Here is a 23,444-nt window from a genome sequence, read left to right as displayed (position 1 = left end):
ATCCAGCGCCATTTGCGCTTGTTGATGTCTTGGCTAGTGGCATTCTGGTTGGTTCTTTTCCACAGGCTGCTGTTAGAGATCTTTTCAGGCCATCTTATTCCCAGAATATGGCGTAGGTATCAGTTGGTAAAGGTCTGGAGCTTGTTGTTGAAGGTGTTTGTCACTCTCCAGGTTTCAGAACCATACAGTAGGACTGCCTTCACATTGATGTTGAAGATGCGGGTCTTACTGCGGAAGGACAATGTTCGGCAGTTCCAGATGGGGCGTAGGCTGTTGAAGCATGCCTGGCCTTGTTGATGCGGCTTTTGATGTCATCATCCTCTCCACCATCCTTGTTGACAATGCTCCCCAGATACTTGAAACTGTTTCCAGGATGTTCTCTACTAGAAGGGAGTTTCTGCTTGTTGTTGGTTGTCATCACTTCGGTCTTCTTTCTGTTAACCTTTAAGCCAGTCTTCTCAGCTTCCTCTGCTAGCTTACTCAGTTTGGTTTGAACATGTTGTTGCCGATGAGATAGAAGACTGATGTCATCTGCAATGTCCAGGTCCTCCAGCTGTTTGGTGAAGGTCCACTGGATACCCGTGTTGTTGTTTTGGGTTGTCTTGTGCACAATGACCATCATGTCTATGACCATCAGGAAGATTGTCGGTGAAAATATGCAAGCCTGTCTTACGCGGGTCTTCATTACGAACGGCTTAGCGAGTTTGCCGTTGTGAATAACTTGGCTCTTGTTTCCAGATATTGTGTAGGAAGGGCTGTAAAATTGCTGTTGTTTCCGGGTCTGCCTTTAATGCTTCTGCCATCCAGGGCTGCTGCTTTGCCACTTTTCATGCTGTTGATAGCTTTGATGACCTCTGTCTAAGTGGAAGGACTAGTGTTGACATGAAGTTGTTCAGTTGCTGGTGGTATATCAGGTAAAGATGATGGACGAGGTCGATTCAGGATTTCTTCGAAGTGTTCTATCCAGCGGTCTCTTTGTCCTGCATCGTTTGTTATGGTCTTGCCGTCTTTGTCTTTCACTGGCTTGTTTGGGTTGATGTTCCTGCCCGACAGAGTTCGTGTTATTTTGTACAGTCGCTTCATGTTTCCTTGTCTAGCTGCTGTCTCTGCTTCCTCTGTCAGTTCATGGCTGAAGTGTCTCTTGTCCTCTCTGACAGACCTCTTCACTTGTCGGTTGGCTTCCCGATAATCAGCTCTGAGATCTTCCTTCCTTAGCTGGTCTTGACACTGGTTGAGCTTCTGTTTCAGTCCCTTTTTTGATTCAGTTTTTGCTCAGGTCTCTGGAGTCATCCATTCCTTGTGTTTTCTTTCCCTCCTCCCTAGAACATCTGTACAGGTTGTCTTCCAAATGCTCTTGAATGTTGACCAGTGTTCTTCCACTGATTCATCTTTCAGTCCTGAGAGGGCACCCATACTCATTCTTGACTTCACAGTTATAAATTTCCCATGTTTTCTTGTTCTTACGGTTTTAAGTATTGAACTTGTAGTGTGATCTGCCTGCTGGATCAATGAAAGACTTCAGCTTAATCTTGAAGACCTCCACTAGGAGCTGGTGGTCTGAAGCAACCGCTGCACCTCTTCTCTCTCGGACATCTTGAAGACTCCGTCTCCGCTTTCGTGCAAGTGTTATATGGTTAATCTGGTTTTCCATCTGGCCATCAGGGGAAGTCCAAGTTGTGTATGTTCTTGTGTGGGAACGCAGTGCCACCTGTGACATGGTCATTGAAATCGCAGAAGTCTGTGAAGAGTTCCCCGTTTTCATTTCAGGTGCCGACGCCATGTCTTCCCATGATGAGTTCCCTGTTGGTGTTGTCATCTCCCACTTTGGCATTTAGGTCTCCCATAATGATCTTTAGATGTCTTCTTGGTGTGTGGTCATGCAGAGACTGCAGAGAAATGTAGAATTCTTATTTTTTCTCCTCACCTGCTGCATTTGTTAGTGCATAGCATTGGATGATGGTGATCTTCCCTCCTTTGGTATTGAATCTTGCTGACATGAGCGGTGGTGAGACTGGTTCCCAGGCCATCAGTGCCTTTGTTGCCTCTGTTGACATCAGCATTGCTACTCCCTGGGTGTGATCGTGGTCAAGGTCTTTGTGGCTAGAGTAAATATTGTTTCTCCTGATGTTAGTCTGGTCTGGCCGCTTCCATTCCATCTGGTTTCGCATAACCCGAGAACCCTGATGTATTTTCTCATTTTGCTTGATTCTTGCTTTGATCGTCAAAAGATGAGTCAGCAAGCTGGCTTCCCTAAGGCTTTCACCAGCACGTGTCATAAGCTCTTCTAGAGAGGAATCTTCCCGACCAGGCCCTTGTTGTGATATTGTTGCAGTTTCTGTAACAGCTTTTGTTTTTACATGAGAAGGTTGTTAGTCCAAAGCAAACCCCCCCAACCTGGAGGGCCAGGGTGCAACATTTTAGTCTGGCCTCTCCCCTGACAGACCTGTTCAGCTTGGTTAGACCTGCCAGAAGCACAAGGCCTCCGCCGACATCGCTCTGTGGATCGACAAGACGCTCAAGGTAAGTTGCTCCAAATGGTGGTGGATCATTAAACAGACATTTGTAAAATTATGCCAAACGTATTCAGAGTTTGTAAGTGATCTACAGAATAAAACAGATTAACGAAAGTGGGTACTAACAAACGCAGCTTTGCTACTAAAATGGGGGGATGGGTTGGGTGCTTGGAGAAATTTCCTGAGGTAACACACAGTTGAGGACATGGCAGAAGGAGGGAGCCACATCAAATTAAGGGCAGAATCTTGGGATATTGCAGGATATTATAAAAATAAAATGTACCATGATGATGTTGTGTTTGCCATCAAAGCAAGGACTGGAGAAATCGTCATATAAGTAGTGCGTCTGAAAGTTGCTCAGGCCATTGAAGTGGTCCTCTGTCCACTCCCAGACATTGCCAAAAACATCAAAGAAACCTGCTTTTGTGGGAGGGAACATGTCCACTGGCTGTAGAGAAATAAAGTAGTAAGATTTGAAATCAAAGAAATTCATTATGACCCACACCTTTCAAATATTTTGGTGAAAAGCTGTTCAAGCAGAATGGTTGACCATAGTCTTAGGACAAAGGTGTTGAATTTGAACAGTTGTTAAACATATATGGCAGCCTAGTGTCACTGTAAGTAGGTGTCAAATGTCTCAACTAAAGGCCTTTGAAAGTCCTACTGAAAAGTTATTTGAGTGGGGGTGGGGGCGTTTTATACCAAACCAGCAACTAAGGCAATGTCATGGCAAGGCAGCCAGCTCTGTAAACAGATGCCACATACAGAGAAAGAACAGCATGCCCGAGACAAGAGCTGAACCCTGGACAGCCAACCCTCACTGTATTGGTGACAGGCGCTAACTGCTGCGCCACTGGACTGCGCATCTTATGGACCTACAGGGAAAATTGGAAGTTTTGAGAAATATTTATATCGCAGATACACAAGGCAATTAGAAAACAGATGAAGAATGAAAAAACACTCGTATCAACAAAGTAGCTGTTGAGAAGATGAAGGTGAAGTTAGGATTAGTCAGCAGAGTTGAGACAAAAATAATGTCAAAAGAGGAGTGCTATGTCTTGTACCTCCAGGTATACAGTGTAAGTGTGGATAGGAGCATTTTCAGCCTCACTTACAGTTTTTCAACTGGACTGAGCAAGCGGGAAGCAACTACATGTATGTGTTCCTTATCTGTCCTTATCCCATCTGTGATTGTATAGACATTCATGTGTGCATCTGTGTTTTGATTACTCTGCATGTTTACATTCTTTATCATGAGCTTTGAGCTTGAGATCTTCTTCTTCTTCTACGTCGTTCACTCAAATGGACACGCCTGCCTCCTGCACAAATGATGCTGTGCGCCGCAGGTCCTCCAGGCTGCCGTGTAGCTTCCTCAATACTGGCGTCTCATCAGTCCAAATGCGGTGCCTGAGTTCTTCGTGCATGGGGCATTCTTGCAGTAGATGTGCTGTTGTCTGACTGCCTGTCTGGCACGGGCACTGGTCTGTCTGGCCGATCCGGAGCTTGGTGTATAGATGGTGATTGAGACGGTTGTGGCCTGTCCTCAGCCTGAAAATAATGACCTGCTCAGCTCTTGTAAGCAGGTAGTATGGGTCGTTTCGGTTGAAACGTGGGTGCTGCTGCAGCCACTTGTTGTGCTGTTTGGCCTTAATGATGGTTTTGACTTCATGTAGGTGGTGGACCTGTCTTGCTGCTCTTTTGTGGATCCTTCCTTGGCAAGAGTGTCTGCGGCTTCGTTGCCAAAAACCCCACAGTGGCAGGGAATCCACTGTAAGACGACTGTGCAGTCTCCGCATAAGGAGGAGAGAGCAGTGGACAGGTCGTTCAGTTTCTTGTCTCTGGCAGTCTGTAAGGCCTGCAGAACAGACAGTGCGTCCGTAAAGAAGACGACGTTGTTGGAGGTGTCTGGACTGTTTTCAACGTGGGTGGCACCGGTCTGAATGGCAACTGCTTCAGCCTTGAAGTTGGTGGAGTAGAGGCCGGTTGCGAGAGAAAGACGGTCTTCTCTTCCTCCTGGGTACCGGATGTAAATTCCGGCGCCACCATTCCTCACGGCTTGTTCAGCTGACCCGTCAGTGAACACGTGAGTCCATTGATCTTGTGGGAAGTTGTTGTGGATATACTCCATAGTACAGGACTTCTTCACAGCGTCTAGGGAGTCTTTCTTGCTGACACCAGGGATGCTGCAGTGAATCAGGGGGAAAGCAGTTTCATTCCATGCTGGGTTTGTCCGGCACAGGGGGATCTCTCTGAGGTCGTGTTCCAAGATGTCTCGGTGTTTTCGTTCAAGGATCCTAGCCTGGTGGATGAAACTTCCCCTTTTCAACCTTCCCTTCGTCGGCTGAGCCAGTCTGTTTCTCATGGGGTGATTTTGGAAGTCTCTTGAACTTGGCGGCTTGGACGAGCATCTTTGTGTCACGTCGGTCCTCAAGTGATTCCAACCCTGTGATTGTCTCCAGTTCTTGTATGGGCGTAGACCTCATGGCTCCAGTGATGAGTCTGGCTGCTTGGTTCTGAACCTTGCTGACCTTCTCAAAATTGGATTTTGCTGCTGTGCCCCATGCTGTCATGCCATACTCTAGGACTGGTCTGACCCTTCCGGTGTACAGCTTCTTGAGGATTCTGTCATCCGCGCCCCAGTTCGTGCCAGCCAACTTCTTCATAATTGCAAGTCGCACCTTGGCTCTGGCTTCGACCTTCTTGGTCTGAGGCTTCCATGTAAGTCTCTTGAGCGGCCTGTCTTGTGTCTACAAGTACATTATAGGCACCCCATATCTTGTGCCTACAGGTGTGCACTAAAGGTGCCCCGAGGCTTGTGACTATAGATGCCCCAAGATTTGTGTCTACAGGCATACACTATAGGTGCCCCGAGGCTTGTGCCTACAGGCGTACACTATTGTCACGAAAGAGTAGTAGAAGGGCTGTAGTGTGGGTGCCGCACTTCTACGGGTTGAGTTGAGTTGGTGTTTTACGCCGAGCCAGCAACTACGACTATATCACGGCAAGGCAGCCAGCCCTGTAAACAGATGCCACATGCAGAGAAAGAACAGAGTGCCCGAGACGAGAGCTGAACACAGGACAGCCAGTCCTCACTGTAATGGTGGCAGGCGCTAACCGTTACGCCACCGGACGCGCGGGTAAACTGACTGACAGAAGGTGAATAGTTAGCGGCTGAAGTGGAGTTGGAGCGTCAGATCAACGAAAGGTCAGGAAGTCTGACATCACTTGGAATCAGTGAAGTGCGGCCCACTGACGTCACGGCGGTCAGAATGCGCCCCTCAATGAGGCCGAAGGGACAACGTAGTGAATAGAAAGCCAGACGGGAGGGCACCATAGTCGGACCGAGTTACTAGTAAGGAGGGGGGTCTAGTGGGTGCAGGATAAAGACAAAGTGACCACCTGTCCATCATGTGTTAGCTAAGTAGTGATTATTTAGATAGTGCAATGGTCGAAAGTAAGTCTGTGGTGTGCCTGACCAATCACGAGAGAGGAGAACCCGCACAGATGAGAATTTAAAATGTTGATCGGCGAGGAATCGCGGTCTTTCGCACAGGGGCTCGAGGAGAAAGGTTGTAGCAGAGGTCATTTGTACTCATCAATTTAAAGTGATGTGAGCACTCAGCTGTACACAAATGTCTTCTACCTTTAGTATGTAAGAATGGTACTTAGCAACTGTTTTCTCTGTTAAGCATATCAGAATTCAACCGTTTTACGTAAATACTCAACACTACACCAGTAGATGTCTCTGGGACACAGATTAATGAAAATGTCAATACTCAAGTGGGTTTGAGTCAGTAGGTCACTTTTTGGGACAACCCTAAATACTTATACTTAATACTTTCCTAACCCTGTGAATACACAGTAAAAAGCAAAGAAAAATGAAAAGAGGGAGCAACTGGCAAATACTGACAGTGGAGGAACCATACTGGAGGTTGAGGTTGGCTCTGGTGTCCTTCTGGAAGATGATGTCACAGATTGGGCCTTGGCTAGATGGCATCTGGAAAACAATAATGACTGCAATGATGAGCTAAATGCTAGAAATTTTAGGGCTTTTTTCTTGGTGCATTATCTGCTTCTTACCCATCTACAAAATGTGTTTTAATTTTGAGCATGTTGGCTTTTCTTAGAAACCAAATGAATTTCAGTATCATGCCTTCATGCAGGTAAAAATTACACTAAAGAAGGGTCATTTTTTGTTAATAGTGTCCCTGTGACCTAAAGAATTAAAGACCAGTAGAAACATGCATCAAGGTTACAAAAACTTCTAATCAGTTTGATCCTATGAAGTCAAACAGGGACCATTACAGACAAGGATGCCCACCAAGTGGCTATCTCTCTCACCAGATCTTTCTGTAGCATGAGATAGTCTGGGACTACAATGACATCACTGTGAGAGATAAGAACATTCTACACTGACAGCAGCACAAAGAGATGACCAAACAAAAAAATTCTGTAAGAAACTAAACAATTCTATACAGAACTTAATAAATCTCAAAGCTTCCACACAGATAAAAAAACCAAACATAACAGACATGTCAGATTTTATTATTGATTTTTGTCTTTTTCTTCACTGTATTTGCTCAGTCATTTATATAAGGTTTTCAAAGGTTTTAAATTATGCACCTTTCACCCTGTCCTCAAATGATACGTCATTTGTTGTCTTAAGCAGTTTACCTGGGATCATCTCCTTAGATGATGGCTTATCTAGTATTCTTAGTGTTTACCTGTGGTCCTCTCATCAGGTGATGCTCAGCTTCAGCAGGTAAGCGGAAGCCTGGTCCCTTCCACCGGCAAAATGCTTTGGCCTCATGGTAGTTGACATCGACTGGCCAGTTCCAAGGCATCGCCAGCACATCAAAAATGGCCCGGTACCTGCAAAGGATACGCCTGGCAATGCTGGCATCATTGTAAAGTAAAACTTTTTTATTAAGACCCTGATTTTGACCCCTTCTTTGCTAGGACCAAACAAAAAGGTTTAGGGGGATATTTATATAAACATCGTCTAAAGTATGACTATCTCCTTATGGCTGTCTTTCAAACATGTCAAATAAATCAAATCAAATCAAAACACTTTATTGTCGAGGAGACCAAGGACAGAAATTTGTCTTCGCTCACAAGGGCAGGCATACATACTCATACAGACATTTAACACACAGTTAAGAATAAATCACACAGTTAGTAGTAAAAAAGTGTAGATTGCACCATTCAAAATGTGTAAAATTAAATTCTTGCCATTCCCTGTTTGTGCTCAATTGCACAAATTCTGTTTAAAAAGTACAGCCTCTAGGTCCAACAGGATGCAAGTATTGCTGTGTTACTCCAGAGATATATGTACATCTATGGTCATGTTACATCTACAGATCTCTGCTTGCTTTTACCTGCAGTTATCTCTATATAAATATACAGATACACACATGGCATATAGCACACAAATCCTGTGTATATACATACACAGCTGGCAAATACCTATGTCTATAGGCATACACATGTGGCAAATGCTTATGTACATAATTATATGTACACTCACATATCGCACTAATCCAGTGAATAGTAATAACCAGGATGCTTGTAAAGTGTGGAATCCCAGCATGTGGCCAGGCTCTCCATGCTTCACATTACTAGGTCATCAATATGGAATACAATTGATAGGGGAAGGTGTTAAATAACAGTAGTGTCTTGCTGAAAACACACACACGTTTGCTTACCTGTACTGTGACTTGTTGTCTGGAGTACTTGTCCCCTCGCTTATCCAGGAATCATCCTGCTTTACCTGGCCTTCAGTATCACAGTTCATCGAGTTGCTGAGGTTGCAGTGGGAGTAGGATGCTAGGTCTGCCCCACACCCACTCTTGCATCCTGCATACAGACCAGTGCAGCAAAGTTATGATCTATAAATCACAGACAGCAAATAATAACAGCAACACAACAGACTGGGTGCGACAACATCGCCTTCAGCTGCAGGAAGCCTTTCATAAGGTCCTGAGTAAGACAAAGGATGCAGTACGGAACCGCGAGTGGCACACCAGACAAGCGGGCGAGAGACCAGCGACTACACGCTGGGCAGTACGTGTATACTGTCAACAGAGTTACCCACCACAATAAAATACAAGACATCTGGAAACCACACTTGGATGTGATCGCCAATCGGCCATTTGGGGATGAGAGTTTTGTGTACACAGTCAGGCCCCTCGCTGGGTCCGCACTAACCCTCAGTAGGAACGACATCAAAGCAGCGAGGCCGCCTCTGCAGTTCGAGGTCATTCAACGCAGGAGGCGCCATACCTTCAGGATGACGACAGTGACGAAGACAGTTTTGGTATGTTACTCTCCCACCCCATCAAGCCACATCTCTTGTGATGCCAGAAGTGACAGTGCCTGTAGTGCCAGACATGACAGGACAGTGCCTGTAGTGCCAGACATGACAGTACATGTAGTGCCAGACATGACAGACAGTGCCTGTAGAGCCAGATACGACAGTGCCTGTAGTGCCAGACATGACAGTACCTGTAGTGCCAGAAGTGACAGTACCTGTAGTGCCGGAAGTAACAGAACTGTAGTGCCAGAAGTAACAGTACCTATTGTGTCAGACGTAACAGTACCTGTAGTGCCAGAAGTAACAGTACCTGTAGTGCCGGAAGTAACAGAACTGTAGTGCCAGAAGTGACAGTACCTGTAGTGCCAGAAGTAACAGTACCTGTAGTGCCAGAAGTAACAGTACCTATTGTGTCAGAAGTAACAGTACCTGTAGTGCCGGAAGTAACAGTACCTATTGTGTCAGAAGTAACAGAACTGTAGTGCCAGAAGTAACAGTACCTATTGTGTCAGAAGTAACAGTACCTGTAGTGCGGAAGTAACAGTACCTGTAGTGCCAGCCTTGCAGATCACAGAGACTTGCTGTTCCAGTAGTGATGTAGATCCTAGTGCACTCATGCTAATGTTTGTTGTCTATATTACTTAGTGAGTGAAATGTAGATACAGACAATAGAATTGTAAACACATTATTATAGACGGGGAAAATAATTTATGATTACAATTACAAGGGGCCCGGAGAGATTGTCTACTTTCTCTCGGTGGTCCTGTCCCCAGGCAAGCATAATTAGGTGAAGCTGTATACCAGTTTTGCTGGCTAAAGCTCATCAGCCAGGATGCTATTTCAGAAAGAGTCGGAGGGGATGTAGAGGGCCGGTAGGTCGGCGTTAGTTGTTAGCACGAACTAATATACATCCGTGGTTGTTAGTTTTAGCGGGCCTTTGTTCTTAGAGTTATTATTATTATTGTTATGTATACATATCAGTTATAGAATACATTCTATAATTAAATTGCATAATAGAACTCCCTTGTATTAGGACTTAAATTAATGTCCATATCCAATTCTGTGCCAGTATCACCTGTTCTCCACAATTTTTTCCCAGTCAAGCCAGCAGTTGACCTGACCTTACATGACTGGGAAAGGTAAACCAGCTGTTGACCTGACTTTTTACAATAATGTAGTGGGCAAGGTAAGGCAGTGAGGGAGAAGGGATGAGAACCACCCTCCCAAAAAAGTTGATTTTAAGTGATATATTCAAAACCTCCTTCCCCAACAACTGCAAGGTTATGGGACTACCTTTACTTTACCATGCTTGTGACAATAGCTGCCGCATCAACTCATGTCAATAATACCATAATTGCCAGCTCATGTCAATTATCTCATAATTACCACACAAATGTCAATAGCTGATTCATCAGAAGTGCTGTTCAGTTCAATGTGTGACTGGTCAGTTGGTGCATGAGATCAGGTGAGTCAACAAATAACAGATGATAACAGATGTATGAATTATGTCACATGCTGTTGGACTGAAAGGGTAATGGCGCTTTCCACAGATGACGTCACGATCTAGCCGCGCAAGGGCTTCTGGGAATGCAAAGCGGACAAATATATTCCCCACATGTACTACACCAGCGTTTGCAGCGAATGCGTTGCTGTGCAGTTTATTGTTCAAAAAAACAAAACGTGAACGTGTAAAAATGCGGTTTTGATTTTTTATTTTTCTCTTTGTTTACTATGAAGCAGAACAGTACTTGATTACTATACAGATTTATTTACAATACTTTTCTGTCATATTGCCCCTGAATGAATTGATAGGTTGACCATCAGTTTAACACCAAAAATTCTTTTCAGTCTGTTTTTGGTAAAAATATTCCCACATTTCTATCTTTGACCAATCTATATGGTACATTAGCATTTCATTTGCTTTTAAATACAAAAGCTACTCTGAAAATTTACCAAACAGCATCCAAGAAAAACCATTTGGGAGGCAACACAACCGAGGCTTAGGGGATAGTTCTACCGAGAAGCATGAACTTTTTCAGTCTTTCATTAAAGCGTTCTACATGAATTCGTGCCTTGGCTACCCTCCTTGTATCCATCTCCTGTTCTGCAGACAGGCTAGCTCGCTTACCTAGAAATGCAGGGATTTTTATAGTAGCCGGTCTTGACAAAAGCAAATCCTACACTTTAAACCCTTTGTCCACAAGCAAAACATCTCCTTGTTCAGTGTGTTGTAGAATGCCACATTTCTCAAATATATCAACAAAACATGCAGCACCTTTAGGGGTGACTGCAATCAGTCCTTTCATTGTGGTATGGTGCTTGTAAGAGGAATACACAATGCCTTGCTGCCCATAATCCCTTGGTGTCTGACAAAAGAAATGTGTGCAGTCTACAGAGTATCTGACATTTTTAAACTGTCTAAACACTCTTGGCAAAGATGTTTTATCTATATCCTTTGTTGGGAACATGGGGCATTCATAGACTTGAAGTGTAGGAACATAAACTGATAAAAATTTGCTCTCAAACGATTCAGATGTGACAAACATGTAGGCAATCATTTTCAGTGAAAGTCCTTTTCTCAGCCTCAGAAGTGTAATGAACAGTTTCTCTTTTTGGGGTAAAACGCCTAGAATGCCCTAGATGGACCAGTTTTCTTCTCATTTGTCCCGTTGATAATGTGCAGGTTGGTCGCCACGTTGCGCTGGAGTCTACCTCCCTGTCACCTCCCTGTCGCTGTTGTTTCCTCGTCTGTAAGCGTCGCTAATACTGGTTCGTCGCTCTCAGATGTTGGGCCTTTTCTACCACGAAAATGCAGAGAGCAGATATATGTGTTCCTGGTTATTTTCTCCACATTTTGGAAATCAGATCGCCCACATAAAAACTGCCGGCGCTTTGCTTTCTCAGTCTTTTAACTTGCTCTGTTGTCTTTCCCACTGCATGTGTCATGTTGTCACTGGTCTTACCAGGCTTTGGAAATGAAATAAAAAACGTCCCCTCCGGTAACCGCTCTGGATATCTGGAGTCCGATTTACATAACGCCCAACAGCAGTGCTTAGTTCCTCCTGTTTTCAGCATTGTTTCAGAGATTAATATAAAAAATTTCGCTCTTTGTCAGTCGCCGTAGCGTAAACAGAACAACGTGCAGTGTTTGCCCGCAAAGCAATCCCATGATGCTCTGCTGCGTGACGTCACAATCTATTTTTAGTAACCCGAGAAAGCGCTATTGGTTGGCTATTTTAAGCAAATAAAATGAAGCTGAGACAACAAGAGTTAATGCTGTGATAGTACTGTAAGTAGAGCGATTTTGCAAGTGAAAGTTGGCTGACAGGGCTTTATAAAATGAGCCCCTTGCCAGAAAATCTAACAAGCAGAAGCAAATTATACTTTTTTAGTGAGATTACAAAACATAATGTTTAACATGGGACTCTCCTAAAACATCTGTTTTGATTCAGATGGTAATCTTGGTTTTCAAAAAGCAAGGGATAAATATGGTACTATAAAAAAATAGATGCCTGACCTTCATGGCACACCCAGAAGGTTGGGTGTTTTGCTTGACGATATTGCACCCAATTCCACCCCTCGGTTGTCCAGAACTCCTGCTGAATGTAGCCTCCTGCCAGTACAAACTCTAGGTACTCCCTGTTTGTCACCAAGTATCTACTGGCTTCAAATGGTACCACCCTGTAACAGACAATACCTACTGCAGGACGAGATTGACTGCATACTGATATATGCATATTTTGTATGTGTGAGTGAATGAGTAAGAATCCACAGTTAAAGTGTCTGCTAACCCACAAATAAAACTGCCAGCCTAAACCACAGTTACACTCTCAGTCTAACCCACGGTTAAGCTGTCAGACTAATCCACAGTTTAATTGTCAGACCAACCTGCAGTTAAATTGTCAGTCTAACCCAGACCTGGGCAAACGCCGGCCCGCGGGCCGGATCCGGCTCACCTCCTGTCTCTAACCGGCCCGCCAGCTGGCCGCCCACCAGTAAATATACTATATATACAGTATTGGGTAAAACTGAGTTAACTATATTAGTCCGGGCCTTTAGAACCATCCCAATTTCTCATCCGGCCCTCTAGAACCATTCCAGTTTCTCATCCGGCCCCTTGGGAAAATTAATTGCCCACCCCTGGTCTAACCCATAGTTTAACTGTCAGTTTAACCCACAGTGAAACTGTCAGTCTAACCCTCAGTTGAACTCGGACCAACCCACAATTAAATTGTCAGACCACCACGCAGTCAAACCACGAACTAATATCCGTGGACTGCTGGCAGACGATTTTTTTTCCAGTTAACTACTAAAACGAGGCATTAGACGACATAGCTTCCGGTTTATTCACATGCTTTGTTACGCTCGCCGAGACTAACAGAGGATCACTTCGCAAGAGGCCAAGAGTGAGTCTCGGCATACAGACATCAGTCCATCAATACACGTCCATGGTCTGTCACGAGCTGTATACTGGCAGAGAGTGTTGTGACAACTGGAGAAGCCCCCAGCATGCTGGATATAATTATCCAATGATATACAACCTCTGGCTCAATAGTATGTTGGGCTTTATGTGTGTGTGGGGCGAGAATTAGTGTTTTACACCAAACCAGCAACTATGGCTATATCTCAGCAAGGCGGCCAGCCCTGTAAACAGATGCCACATGCAGAGAAAGAACAGTGTGCCCGAGACGAGAGCTGAACACAGGACAGCCAGCCCTCACTGTATTGGTGACAGGCGCTAACTGCTGCGCCACTGGACCGCCCCCCTTTATTTATGTGATGGGGTTCTCTGACCTCTAACCATCATTGTGCAGAAGTGTAAAATCCATTAGTGGTGTACTGGGAACTTTTGGTCAGTTGTGTGCTGAGATCCCTGGTCCAATGGTAGTTTGAGGACCACTAGAAATTGTCTGTCCAAAAAAGTGTGCTATTGGTTTTTATGTCCCAACTGTAGTCAGCTGTTTGGTGAGTACCTACTCATTATCAGCTTGCAAATACATGGAGGCGAGGTCAAGAGAGGGAGAAAGGTGAAGAAGCTTTACCTAGCTGTGACCTCTCCATATTCATTGTCCCATCCATATGACGGAAAGTCTTTGGGCTTGCCGAGAGTCACCTTCCCTCCTGACACTTGTACCATTTTATTTTCAAGTACTGATAGAGAACCTGCACACACACACACATGCACACACATACATGCACATACACGTGCACATGTAATCATACTGAAAAATGTAATGTTGGAGGTAAAAGCAAGCATAAGTACCGATTGTGAGAACACTATGGACAAGGAAGTAAGAGTGAAGTATTACTGATGTAGCAATGAAGTGTCCTGAATGTAACAATAAAATACCACTGGTTGTAATAATGATCAAAAACATAAGTATTAGCAGATCAAAAACTGGAGAAACATGTAGTAAAGAAACATAAATGCTGACAGAACTCTTAATAAAGCGCCAACAGTTCATCAAAAGGCACTTAACTTTGTGAGATATTTGACAGGAAAGCATAAAGATGTTAGACATGCAAAGAGGATGTTAAGTCCAGCGACAAAAGCGATACTCTGTCATCCTGACAATGTTAATAAGACGTGATATCAAAAATGCTAACAAGACATGCAGAAATATCAAAAGCACCAACAAGATGCACACAAAGTGTTGAAAGTGCTAGCAAGACACTCTCATAAAGTGTCAGAAGTGCTAACAAGACATAAACAAGAATCTCAAGCACTAAGTACCAGAGGAACTTGGAGCATAGACCCATCCAGGAGGTTTCTGCACCAGGTGAAGTGGCAACTGTCGTAGCAGAACTGATGATGTTTCCAGGTGGATGCGCTCATGCTCCATGCCCATCATCAGTGCCCACTGTTGCATGACATCAGGAGAGGAGAAAGCAATATGCAGCATTGTACTTTGGGACGTGCATTCACAAAGTTTCCTAAACTAGTCTGTTCAACAACTTTGTGTAAAATTACTTCCTTCATAGATCTTCTGTGACATTTGCTGATATTTTCTGAGCTGAAAGGATTTGAACATTACTTAAGCACTCTGTTAAAGCTTATCTCTCCTGTGACCACTAAAGTATCTTTCTGTATGTGGTTTAATGACAATGTCTTGCAATTAATGAGTGCAACAGATGAATGTTATGTGGGCAAGCAGATAGAGACAACTGTTGTTGACAGCAGCAACTCACCCAGGGTGTATCCATGGTGATGGGTAGAACAAGTGTAGTGTCAGCAATGAGTTTGAGAATGATATTCCTCACATTTCGTCGGTATTCCACCACATCATCTACACTTGGCCACTTGTAGCCACCTCCCATACGGTAGTTTTCCTTTGTGGACACAAATATCCACAATAATATATGAGACAATTAATAATAATAATGATGAGGATTTATAGAAAGCCTTTCCAAACGTTTTTGTTCAGAGCGCTTTACATAAAGACTATAATAAATATAGACAAGATCATAAACAATCATGCACACATACTCGCATATAACACACAGTCATGCACAAAGTAAATACACATCCACATTATGCAGGCTCAGGGTCACAGGGAAGTCTGTGTTGTGAAAAGCTGTGTCTTAAGTTTGGACTTAAAGGTGGTCAGAGAATCAGAGTGACGAAGGCTGATGGGTAATCTGTTCCAAGTACAGAGTGGACTTGGGATGTCAGGTAAATACTGTTACAAGGTGGATTTTTTTTGTAGGGAAGTATTTGTAAACAATGTTTATCATATTACAGAGCCTATCAAAGTCTGTGTGCAATATTATAAAGCCATACTATAACAATATATATTTATATGAGTCCATATTTTTCTATGCAGGTCTATTCTTACTAGAACGTGTATTATGCTGTCTTATGATGTCGCCCATTGTGTACATTCATGTACACATGCCTCAGTATTGTTTTTCCCTGAGTATACTGACCGTGTCATCCCAAGACATCTCATCAACACCAGTCTCAAACAAGGTCTCGAAGGACAGATTGACTCGCTCCTGGAAAATAAGGCATTTGAAATTTGACATCAGTCTTGATGACTCTAATCTTGTAGTTATATATTCCTGAACATGTGGCAATGGTTATCCAGGATAGTATGCATTCTTCTAGCCTCAGATGCCAGTGATCTAAACACCTGGCTATCCACTTCCCCAAAGATAAAGGTTAACTACATAGTTAATCCTACTACTACTAAAACTTTGATGAGTGTGGTAGTGTTAGCCAAATGCTCAAGTCTTGGTCTGAGAACATAGTGTGCAACCATCAACACACTCCTGATCAGATGACAACAACTGTATTGTAGTTGCTCTTGATCTGGTGGTTTAATCAGCAATGTGCATAGTACACCCACCAACACTGTCGAAGCTTTATTTGAACAATTTTTCACTTCACAAGTAGTTAAATAATAAATAGAAACATACTGTAGTGATTAGAGTTTTCCCGTAGGGGGACATCCGGGGTCTTTGCTTGTCAGTTCCTTTTTGTGCTTTGGGCTGGCAAGTCATCTGTATTGTTATGCTAAACTAATACAGTTTTCATCAAACGTCAACAGTGTCTGGTGTTTGTCGGCTGAAAGCACGGTACACATAAATTGAAAGAATGAAAAAAACCAAGAGCAGTATGAGGTCATAAATATGTAGCAACAGATGTCTGGTGGTGCAGACCATGGTGGTCAGAATGTAAATCATAAGTTAAAGAAACTTGAACATCAAAGGCTTAAAGGTCAGTGTATAAGAAACCATGTACAAGATAGCCAGGGACATGTCTTAAGGCCTTTAGACTGTCCACTGAAATTATGAACGGTTAGACAAATATCTAAGTGGTTGTAATGAAATGACAACATGTTAATATGGAACAGATGCCACTGCTTAAGCATTCATTTAGCTTTGGCCTGTGTGGATCCAACTTTCGGTGTTTGGACGATAAATTATGGTCTTACGTGTGACACAGTCTGGTCATGGCGGGGTCCATTCAACTACTGACGGGTGGTCGATGTTTGGTGGAAACGACCGGCCCCACCCCACCCCTCTACTCACACACACCTGCTTATTGTTATGACCAGCGCTCATTAGTCGGTTGTGCATAATTGTTTTCCCACAAGCCTCGTGTTTATAAAATAAAAATCCTGTGACTGTTTGTACTTTATTGCCACGTTTTGCAGATGTCACGTTGAAAAATATAAATAGTTCCTTTTTAAAAAGACTATTTGACTGCCACGGTACTGTGTATATAGTCATCCACAGATCTTCACGGGAGAGGTCCTCCTCAGTCAGGCACAGCCAGGCCAGTTCTTAGCCCCCGCGGGGCCCGAGGCAAAGGGCATGTGCGGGGCCCTCACGCCACGATCACACGGTTTTAGTTGGGATCTAAAGTCACATATCAATCAAAAGCGCGGGGCCCCTTGAAGCGCGGGGCCCTAGGCAGATGCCTCGTCCGCCTGCCCCTAAGCACGGCCCTGGGCACAGCAATGGTAGAATAAGCATGACCAAGTGAAAGCGAAGACGTTTAGAAAAGCACATTTCTTGCATGGCTACCAAGAGTTTGACAAAAATATGACAACATAAACGTCAATTTCCAGGTGCTTGAAGTCGTGGTTACTCAAATGAAAGGAAACATGCCGATCTGCCTACTCCGACCCTTCTCAGTTACCACCCGATTTTGGTGGACTTTAGCTTATTAGGAAGCTTTTTTGACATCTGTCTTTACATTTCCCAAGTTACTAGAAGGCTTCTTTTCTAATAATAGTCGCCATGTTACTATTTACAAATAAGTAATTACAAGTTACTAGACCTAGACAACAGATGGAAGCAGAGTTGAGCGACCAGTTATAGTATCAACTTCACCTAAGATGACCATTTTGTCAGAGTGTTTCAACTTTTCTAAGACTTTTCCCAACAAAGTGTCATTAGGCAACAGTTTGGTCACGTGACCAGCAGAAAAGTAGCTTCTAAGTGTTGAAGGTGAAAATCGAGATGAGGCCTGCACCACAGCAGGTGATGTCTCAGGTAAGATGGCTTACATTCCTCCACGCGCATTATCACGGTCCAGATGAACGTCAAAACCGCGAATATTCTTCACGTGCCCGGGGCTAACCCTAATCCTAACCCTGACTATTCTTCACGTGCCCGGGGCTAACCCTAATCCTAACCCTGACTATTCTTCACGTGCCCGGGGCTAACCCTAATCCTAACCCTGACTATTCTTCACGTGCCCGGGGCTAACTCTAACCAGAGCAACCCTGACTCCACCATGTCATAGATATAGTCATGATATCATTGGTGTTTGCTCAACGATAAATAGATGTTTTACACCAAGGACGGGGAAGACTTTTAATGCCAAAGGTCAATTAATTGTAACATCATTTACGAGGGCGTATGAATTGATGAACTTAAAAATAAACAATAAAAACTTCATTACCTGGTCAAACCGTAGTTGAGATACAGGGTGTTAACACTTTTGCAAGGTGTACAATCAGTGTGCCTGGCACTGACTGTCCTCTTAGCCAAAGCAACACAAAGCCGGAGGACCACAGGTGTCGCATGCCAAGTGTGGAAGGGACTGACCACTCTAGCACCTACACAATAAGACAAGTCGTAGACGACAGTTGGCATGCCTATGGCGATCAGATTATGATGGCGGTGAAGAGACTGCACCAACGCTCATAGTCCTTGCCCTGTGTCTTGACTGCCAGCAGATGACGGCCATCCCCATGTCAACTGTGGTCCACAGCTTGTGTGACTGTGGCGACGATAGGATGTCAAAACGTGTTTGCGTCTCGTCTGGTTATCGCTCATCTAGTCCTCGTCAAGTCTCTTCACTGCCAGTCAAACCTCATCGCCACACACACGTAGGTTGAGATCCACACCGGGTGGGACTGTGCCCATGGTGTACGGAGAGGTCGTGAACTTAAAGGGCATGCGCACGTCATCCCAAGACGGTCCGTCCCCGTCCCAGACATCGGGCCACGTGACGCAGGCAACCCACGAGAAAAATGTCTGTCCCATCATATACTCGACTGTGTCCTGTCTGTCCCGTCATATATTCGCCTGTGTTCTGTCTGTCCTGTCGTATACTCGTCTGTGTCCTGTCTGTCCTGTCTCGACTGTGTCCTGTCTGTCCCGTCATATATTCGCCTGTGTTCTGTCTGTCCTGTCGTATACTCGTCTGTGTCCTGTCTGTCCTGTCTCGTCTGTGCTCCTGTCCCTCGCTTCATATACTCGCCTGTGTCCTGTCTGTCCCGTAATAGACGGACCTCAAGTGCAAATTTATGTTGCTGTGAACAAGTCCCCGACATTTACTGAATTAGAGTGAGACTACTTGCCTTGGCAGGCCCAGACCAAATGATGTGGCATGCTTTATACGGCCTTCCTCATATGAACTTGTGCTGTTTTATACTTCCTTCCTTATACTGCTTTCCTTATACAGCTTGTACTGCCTTCCTTGTACTTGTACAGCCATATACTGCCTCCCTTATACAGACTTATATGACCTTCCATATACAGCCTTATACGGCTTTTTATATACAACCTTACACAGCCTTGTACTGCCTTCCTTCTACAGTCTTATGCTGCCTTCCTAATAAACCTTCTACAGTCTTATACTGCCTTCCTTATAAACCTTCTACAGTCTTATACTGCCTTCCTAATAAACCTTCTACAGTCTTATACTGCCTTCCTTATAAACCTTCTACAGTCTTGTACTGCCTTCCTTCTACAGTCTTATACTGCTTTCCTAATAAACCTTCTACAGCTTATACTGCCTTCCTTATAAACCTTCTACAGTCTTATACTGCCCCTTCTACAGTCTTATACTGCTTTCCTAATAAACCTTCTACAGTCTTATACTGCCTTCCTTATAAACCTTCTACAGTCTTATACTGCCTTCCTTCTATAGTCTTATACTGCCTTCCTTGTAAACCTTCTACAGTCTTATACTGCCTTCTTTCGACAATCTTATACTGCCTTCCTTATAAAGCTTATACGGCCTTATACTGCCTTATACTGCCTTCCTTATACTGCCTTATACTACCTAATAGGGCCTTTGTTATATGGCCTTGTACTGCCTTCTACAACCCAGGGGCCGGACGTTGCCAAACCCTGATTTACACACACAAAGTGAAGACCTGCGGGGCTGGCCCCGTACTACTTTCTACTTGAGCAAGCACAAGGAAGACGTGATGTAAACAGCGTCGTTAAAAGGTGTTGACAAAATGTGGATTATAACCTGAATAGCCAGACACCTTAACAGTGTTGTTATATATGCTTACGACATTCACCAATCTAGAAGAAGACAAAAGCGTTTATTTTGCCACGTGACATAACTGTAGGACTGTGACTGTGGCCACTTGCATGACAACTACCAGTCACACACATACATGCTGATTGCTTTGTATGAGGAGTGCTATGGCCTTTCTAAAAGATATAACTAAAAGTTAGCTGAGCATAAAATGGTCTAAACTAGCTACTCAAAAATCACGTGATATATGTAAATATATACTGCAACAAACAACAGTTAAAAAACCAGGAGATGTTCTACTACAGTGTAACGCGATAACCAATCCAGCGATAAGCCCAGTCTGTCGGTTGGATGTCAGGATGGGTTTGTTTCAGAAAATTCTAGTCATGAAGGTCGGTGAACCCTGTGTCTAGCGTCACGTGATGGTGGGGCCACCTGTTCCACATTCCCTCTCATCAAAGTCACGCGCGAACTGAGCATGCGAAAATTTTCCAGCAGGTTCGTCGTGCAGGATGAACATCTTGGTCGGCTTGAGACCTACCATTATTACAGACCATATTTTCCGAGAGGAGACAGCTAGGTCTTGAAGAAGATACCCTGAATGGCAAATATCACATCAGCATCTGGTGAGACACGCAAGCATGAGTGTAGCAAGGAGACGAGAACAGCACCGCGGACCTTAATGAACTGGACAGATGGCGGAGGGCCTGGTGCGCTGAGCTAGTAGGGTGCAATGTTTTGTAGTGATTGGGTAAAACACAATGCAAGATAGTATTTCCCAAGATCTGGGTGACTGCTCTTCATCCGGGTACGTAATACTTACAAACATAATCATGCACGAACGTGCGAAACTCACGAGGAGTGGGTGGGGAGGATGGAGGGGAGAGAAAGGTTCCAACCTTCTATACATGGGTATTTCACAATCTCACATAAGGCCACCTGTCTCTGGAGGCAAAGTGACTAACCATGACTCTCCTGCTCTTTGATAAACAGCTGTTGCACTCTCAGGTGTTCTTCATGTGCCTGTGTCTACCTGTGAAAATTCACGCGCCGGTCGCCGTGTCTCCTCTGTCTCCATCCTTGTTCCCATTTCTGACAGTTATGGCGGATAAACTCCTGTACTTCTCCCAAGACGTATTATTACAAGGGTTTTGTTTTTGGACAGATTTGTTCTTGTACATGGAGTCACACTAAATATCAGTGGTGTAGGAACCGGGGTGAGGTGGGAGCAAAGTGGTAGCCGCCCCCTCAAAAAACGATACTGAGGAGGCAAAAATGTAAGCGTCGTTCGCTGTCCACATGAAATTCCCCTCGCCACCCTCCCCCACGCCACTAAGCGTGCTGTCACCCACAGCATCAACCTTTGAATGCACCCGTCCCGAGTGTGACAGGATGTGAAGTTATTTCTCCTTAATAGAGAAATAGTTGCGACAGGCGCGAGGATGTGTTCACACTGACAGGAAGTGAAGGCTAAGACGTGAAGACAGGAAGCGACAGGCTAAGACGTGAAGACAGGAAGTGACAGGCTAAGACGTGAAGACAGGAAGTGACAGGCTAAGACGTGAAGACAGGAAGCGACAGGCTACGACGTGAAGACAGGAAGTGAAGGCTAAGACGTGAAGGACAGGAAGTGACAGGCTAAGACGTGAAGACAGGAAGTGACAGGCTAAGACGGGAAGGCAGGAAAAGTAGTAATCCAGAATGTGTGAAGAAGTGAGTACCTTGATGAGGCCGGCCAGCATCAGCTTGTTGATGTAGACGACGGCCGTGTGGGCGTAGTAGAAGATGAGCGGAAGTCGTAGGCGGTCCGGACACTTGTACAGGCTGCTGGAGTCTGAACCGCCACCCGAGGTACAAGACCAAAAAAGGATTGTTAGACAGGTTTCGGTAATCTTTTTTTCTCTTTAATCAGTTTGTTCCCTTCAAGCCCTCCTGATGTTAAACAGTTTACTCCTCTCCTCCGCTAGCTCACAAGCAGCTTTTCAACAGTTTTTACTCCCTCCATCTTTCCTAGCGAGCTCCAGACTTTCCTCCTCCCACCTGTGCTAGTGCCCCACCAGCACCTGTACAGTGTACTCTACCCTCGACTTAATCTGTGTGTATGTGTGTATGTTTGTGTGTGTGACAGACTGAGCTAGTAGTTTCACTGAATGGTGGTGAGTGGAAGCTGTACGACAGGTGTGAGGCCTTAGAATAAGTGTCTGCATGTGCGACCTCATGTATATGTGCATCTAAGGGCCTCGAGTCCCTCTGTCTTGGTGGGATGAAATTTTCTACAAATAAACATGTATTATTAGCATCATCATCATCATCATCATCATCATCATCATCATCATCATCAATCATCATCATCATTATTGTCTAGTTAAAACAGCCTGCTTGACGAGCACGTGCACGGATAAAGACGAAACTAGTGTTAGAAGTCACATAAATACACCTTGATAGAACACACTAAACTGTTCAGAGAGATAAAACACACTAAGCTGTTCAGAGATGGAGCACACTAAACTGTTCTCACGATACGACACACTAAACTGTTCTCACGATACGACACACTAAACTGTTCTCAGAGATAGGACACACTGAACTGTTCACAGAAAGGACACACTAAACTGTTCACAGAGACAACTGTTCAGGACACACTGGAACGTGTTTCAGAGAAAAGGACACACTAAACTGTACGACAAATCTCAGAGATACGACACACTAAACTGTTCTCGTAAGAGAACACACTAACTGTTCTCGAGATATCGACACACTAAAACTGTTGGACTAGATCGGATACGACACACTAAACTGTTCTCAGAGATACGACACACTAAACTGTTCTCAGAGATACGACACACTAAACTGTTCTCAAGAGATACGACACACTAAACTGTTCTCAACGATACGACACACTAAAACTGTTTCTCCAGAGACACACAAATACGACACACTCAAAACCTGCACTTAAACTTTCTCACGATACGACACACTAAACTGTTCTCAGAGATAGGACACACTAAACTATTCACAAAGATAGGACACACTAAACTGTTCACAGAAAGGACACACTAAACTGTTCACAGAGATACGACACACTAAACTGTTCTCAGAGATAGGACACACTAAACTATTCACAAAGATAGGACACACTAAACTGTTCACAGAAAGGACACACTAAACTGTTCACAGAGAGTGGCTGCAAAGTTGAGCGTCTTTAATGACACTAATGAAGTCACAGTTCACACGAGAATGTTTCTAGGATTGCACTGTAGTCTGCGCTGAAGGCTTGCACTGGTTTGCATTGTAGGCTTGGACTGGCTTGCACTGTAGGCTTACACTGGTTTGCACTGTAGGCTTACACTGGCTTGCATTGTAGGCATACACTGGTTGCACTGTA

At 44.3% G+C, this 23,444-nt stretch overlaps 1 protein-coding gene across 5 annotated transcripts in view; it reads right to left on the bottom strand.

The window, feature by feature from the left end:
• Positions 1 to 23,444, bottom strand: part of LOC112573473 (ergothioneine biosynthesis protein 1-like) — a 60,128-nt gene that overhangs the window by 11,361 nt on the left and 25,323 nt on the right. For 4 of the 5 annotated variants that reach the window (XM_025253878.1, XM_025253877.1, XM_025253880.1 and 1 more), the window contains exons 4-13: positions 21,781 to 21,893; positions 15,754 to 15,822; positions 15,016 to 15,156; positions 14,561 to 14,687; positions 13,869 to 13,989; positions 12,344 to 12,507; positions 8,219 to 8,369; positions 7,238 to 7,385; positions 6,424 to 6,510; positions 2,797 to 2,961 (exon numbers count right to left, since the gene is read on the bottom strand). In XM_025253878.1, the coding sequence (XP_025109663.1) occupies positions 2,797 to 2,961; positions 6,424 to 6,510; positions 7,238 to 7,385; positions 8,219 to 8,369; positions 12,344 to 12,507; positions 13,869 to 13,989; positions 14,561 to 14,687; positions 15,016 to 15,156; positions 15,754 to 15,822; positions 21,781 to 21,893 (1,286 nt within the window). Of the gene's footprint in view, positions 1 to 2,796; positions 2,962 to 6,423; positions 6,511 to 7,237; positions 7,386 to 8,218; positions 8,370 to 12,343; positions 12,508 to 13,868; positions 13,990 to 14,560; positions 14,688 to 15,015; positions 15,157 to 15,753; positions 15,823 to 19,045; positions 19,336 to 21,780; positions 21,894 to 23,444 lie in introns of those variants that run through there. The other variant, XM_025253881.1, reaches the window with a different exon arrangement.

Source organism: Pomacea canaliculata, linkage group LG10 (assembly GCF_003073045.1).
Source record: "Pomacea canaliculata isolate SZHN2017 linkage group LG10, ASM307304v1, whole genome shotgun sequence".
In the NCBI taxonomy this organism is placed as follows: domain Eukaryota; kingdom Metazoa; phylum Mollusca; class Gastropoda; order Architaenioglossa; family Ampullariidae; genus Pomacea; species Pomacea canaliculata.
The sequence above is the reverse complement of the archived record's forward strand: the minus strand, read 5'-3'. Positions and strand labels throughout refer to the sequence as shown.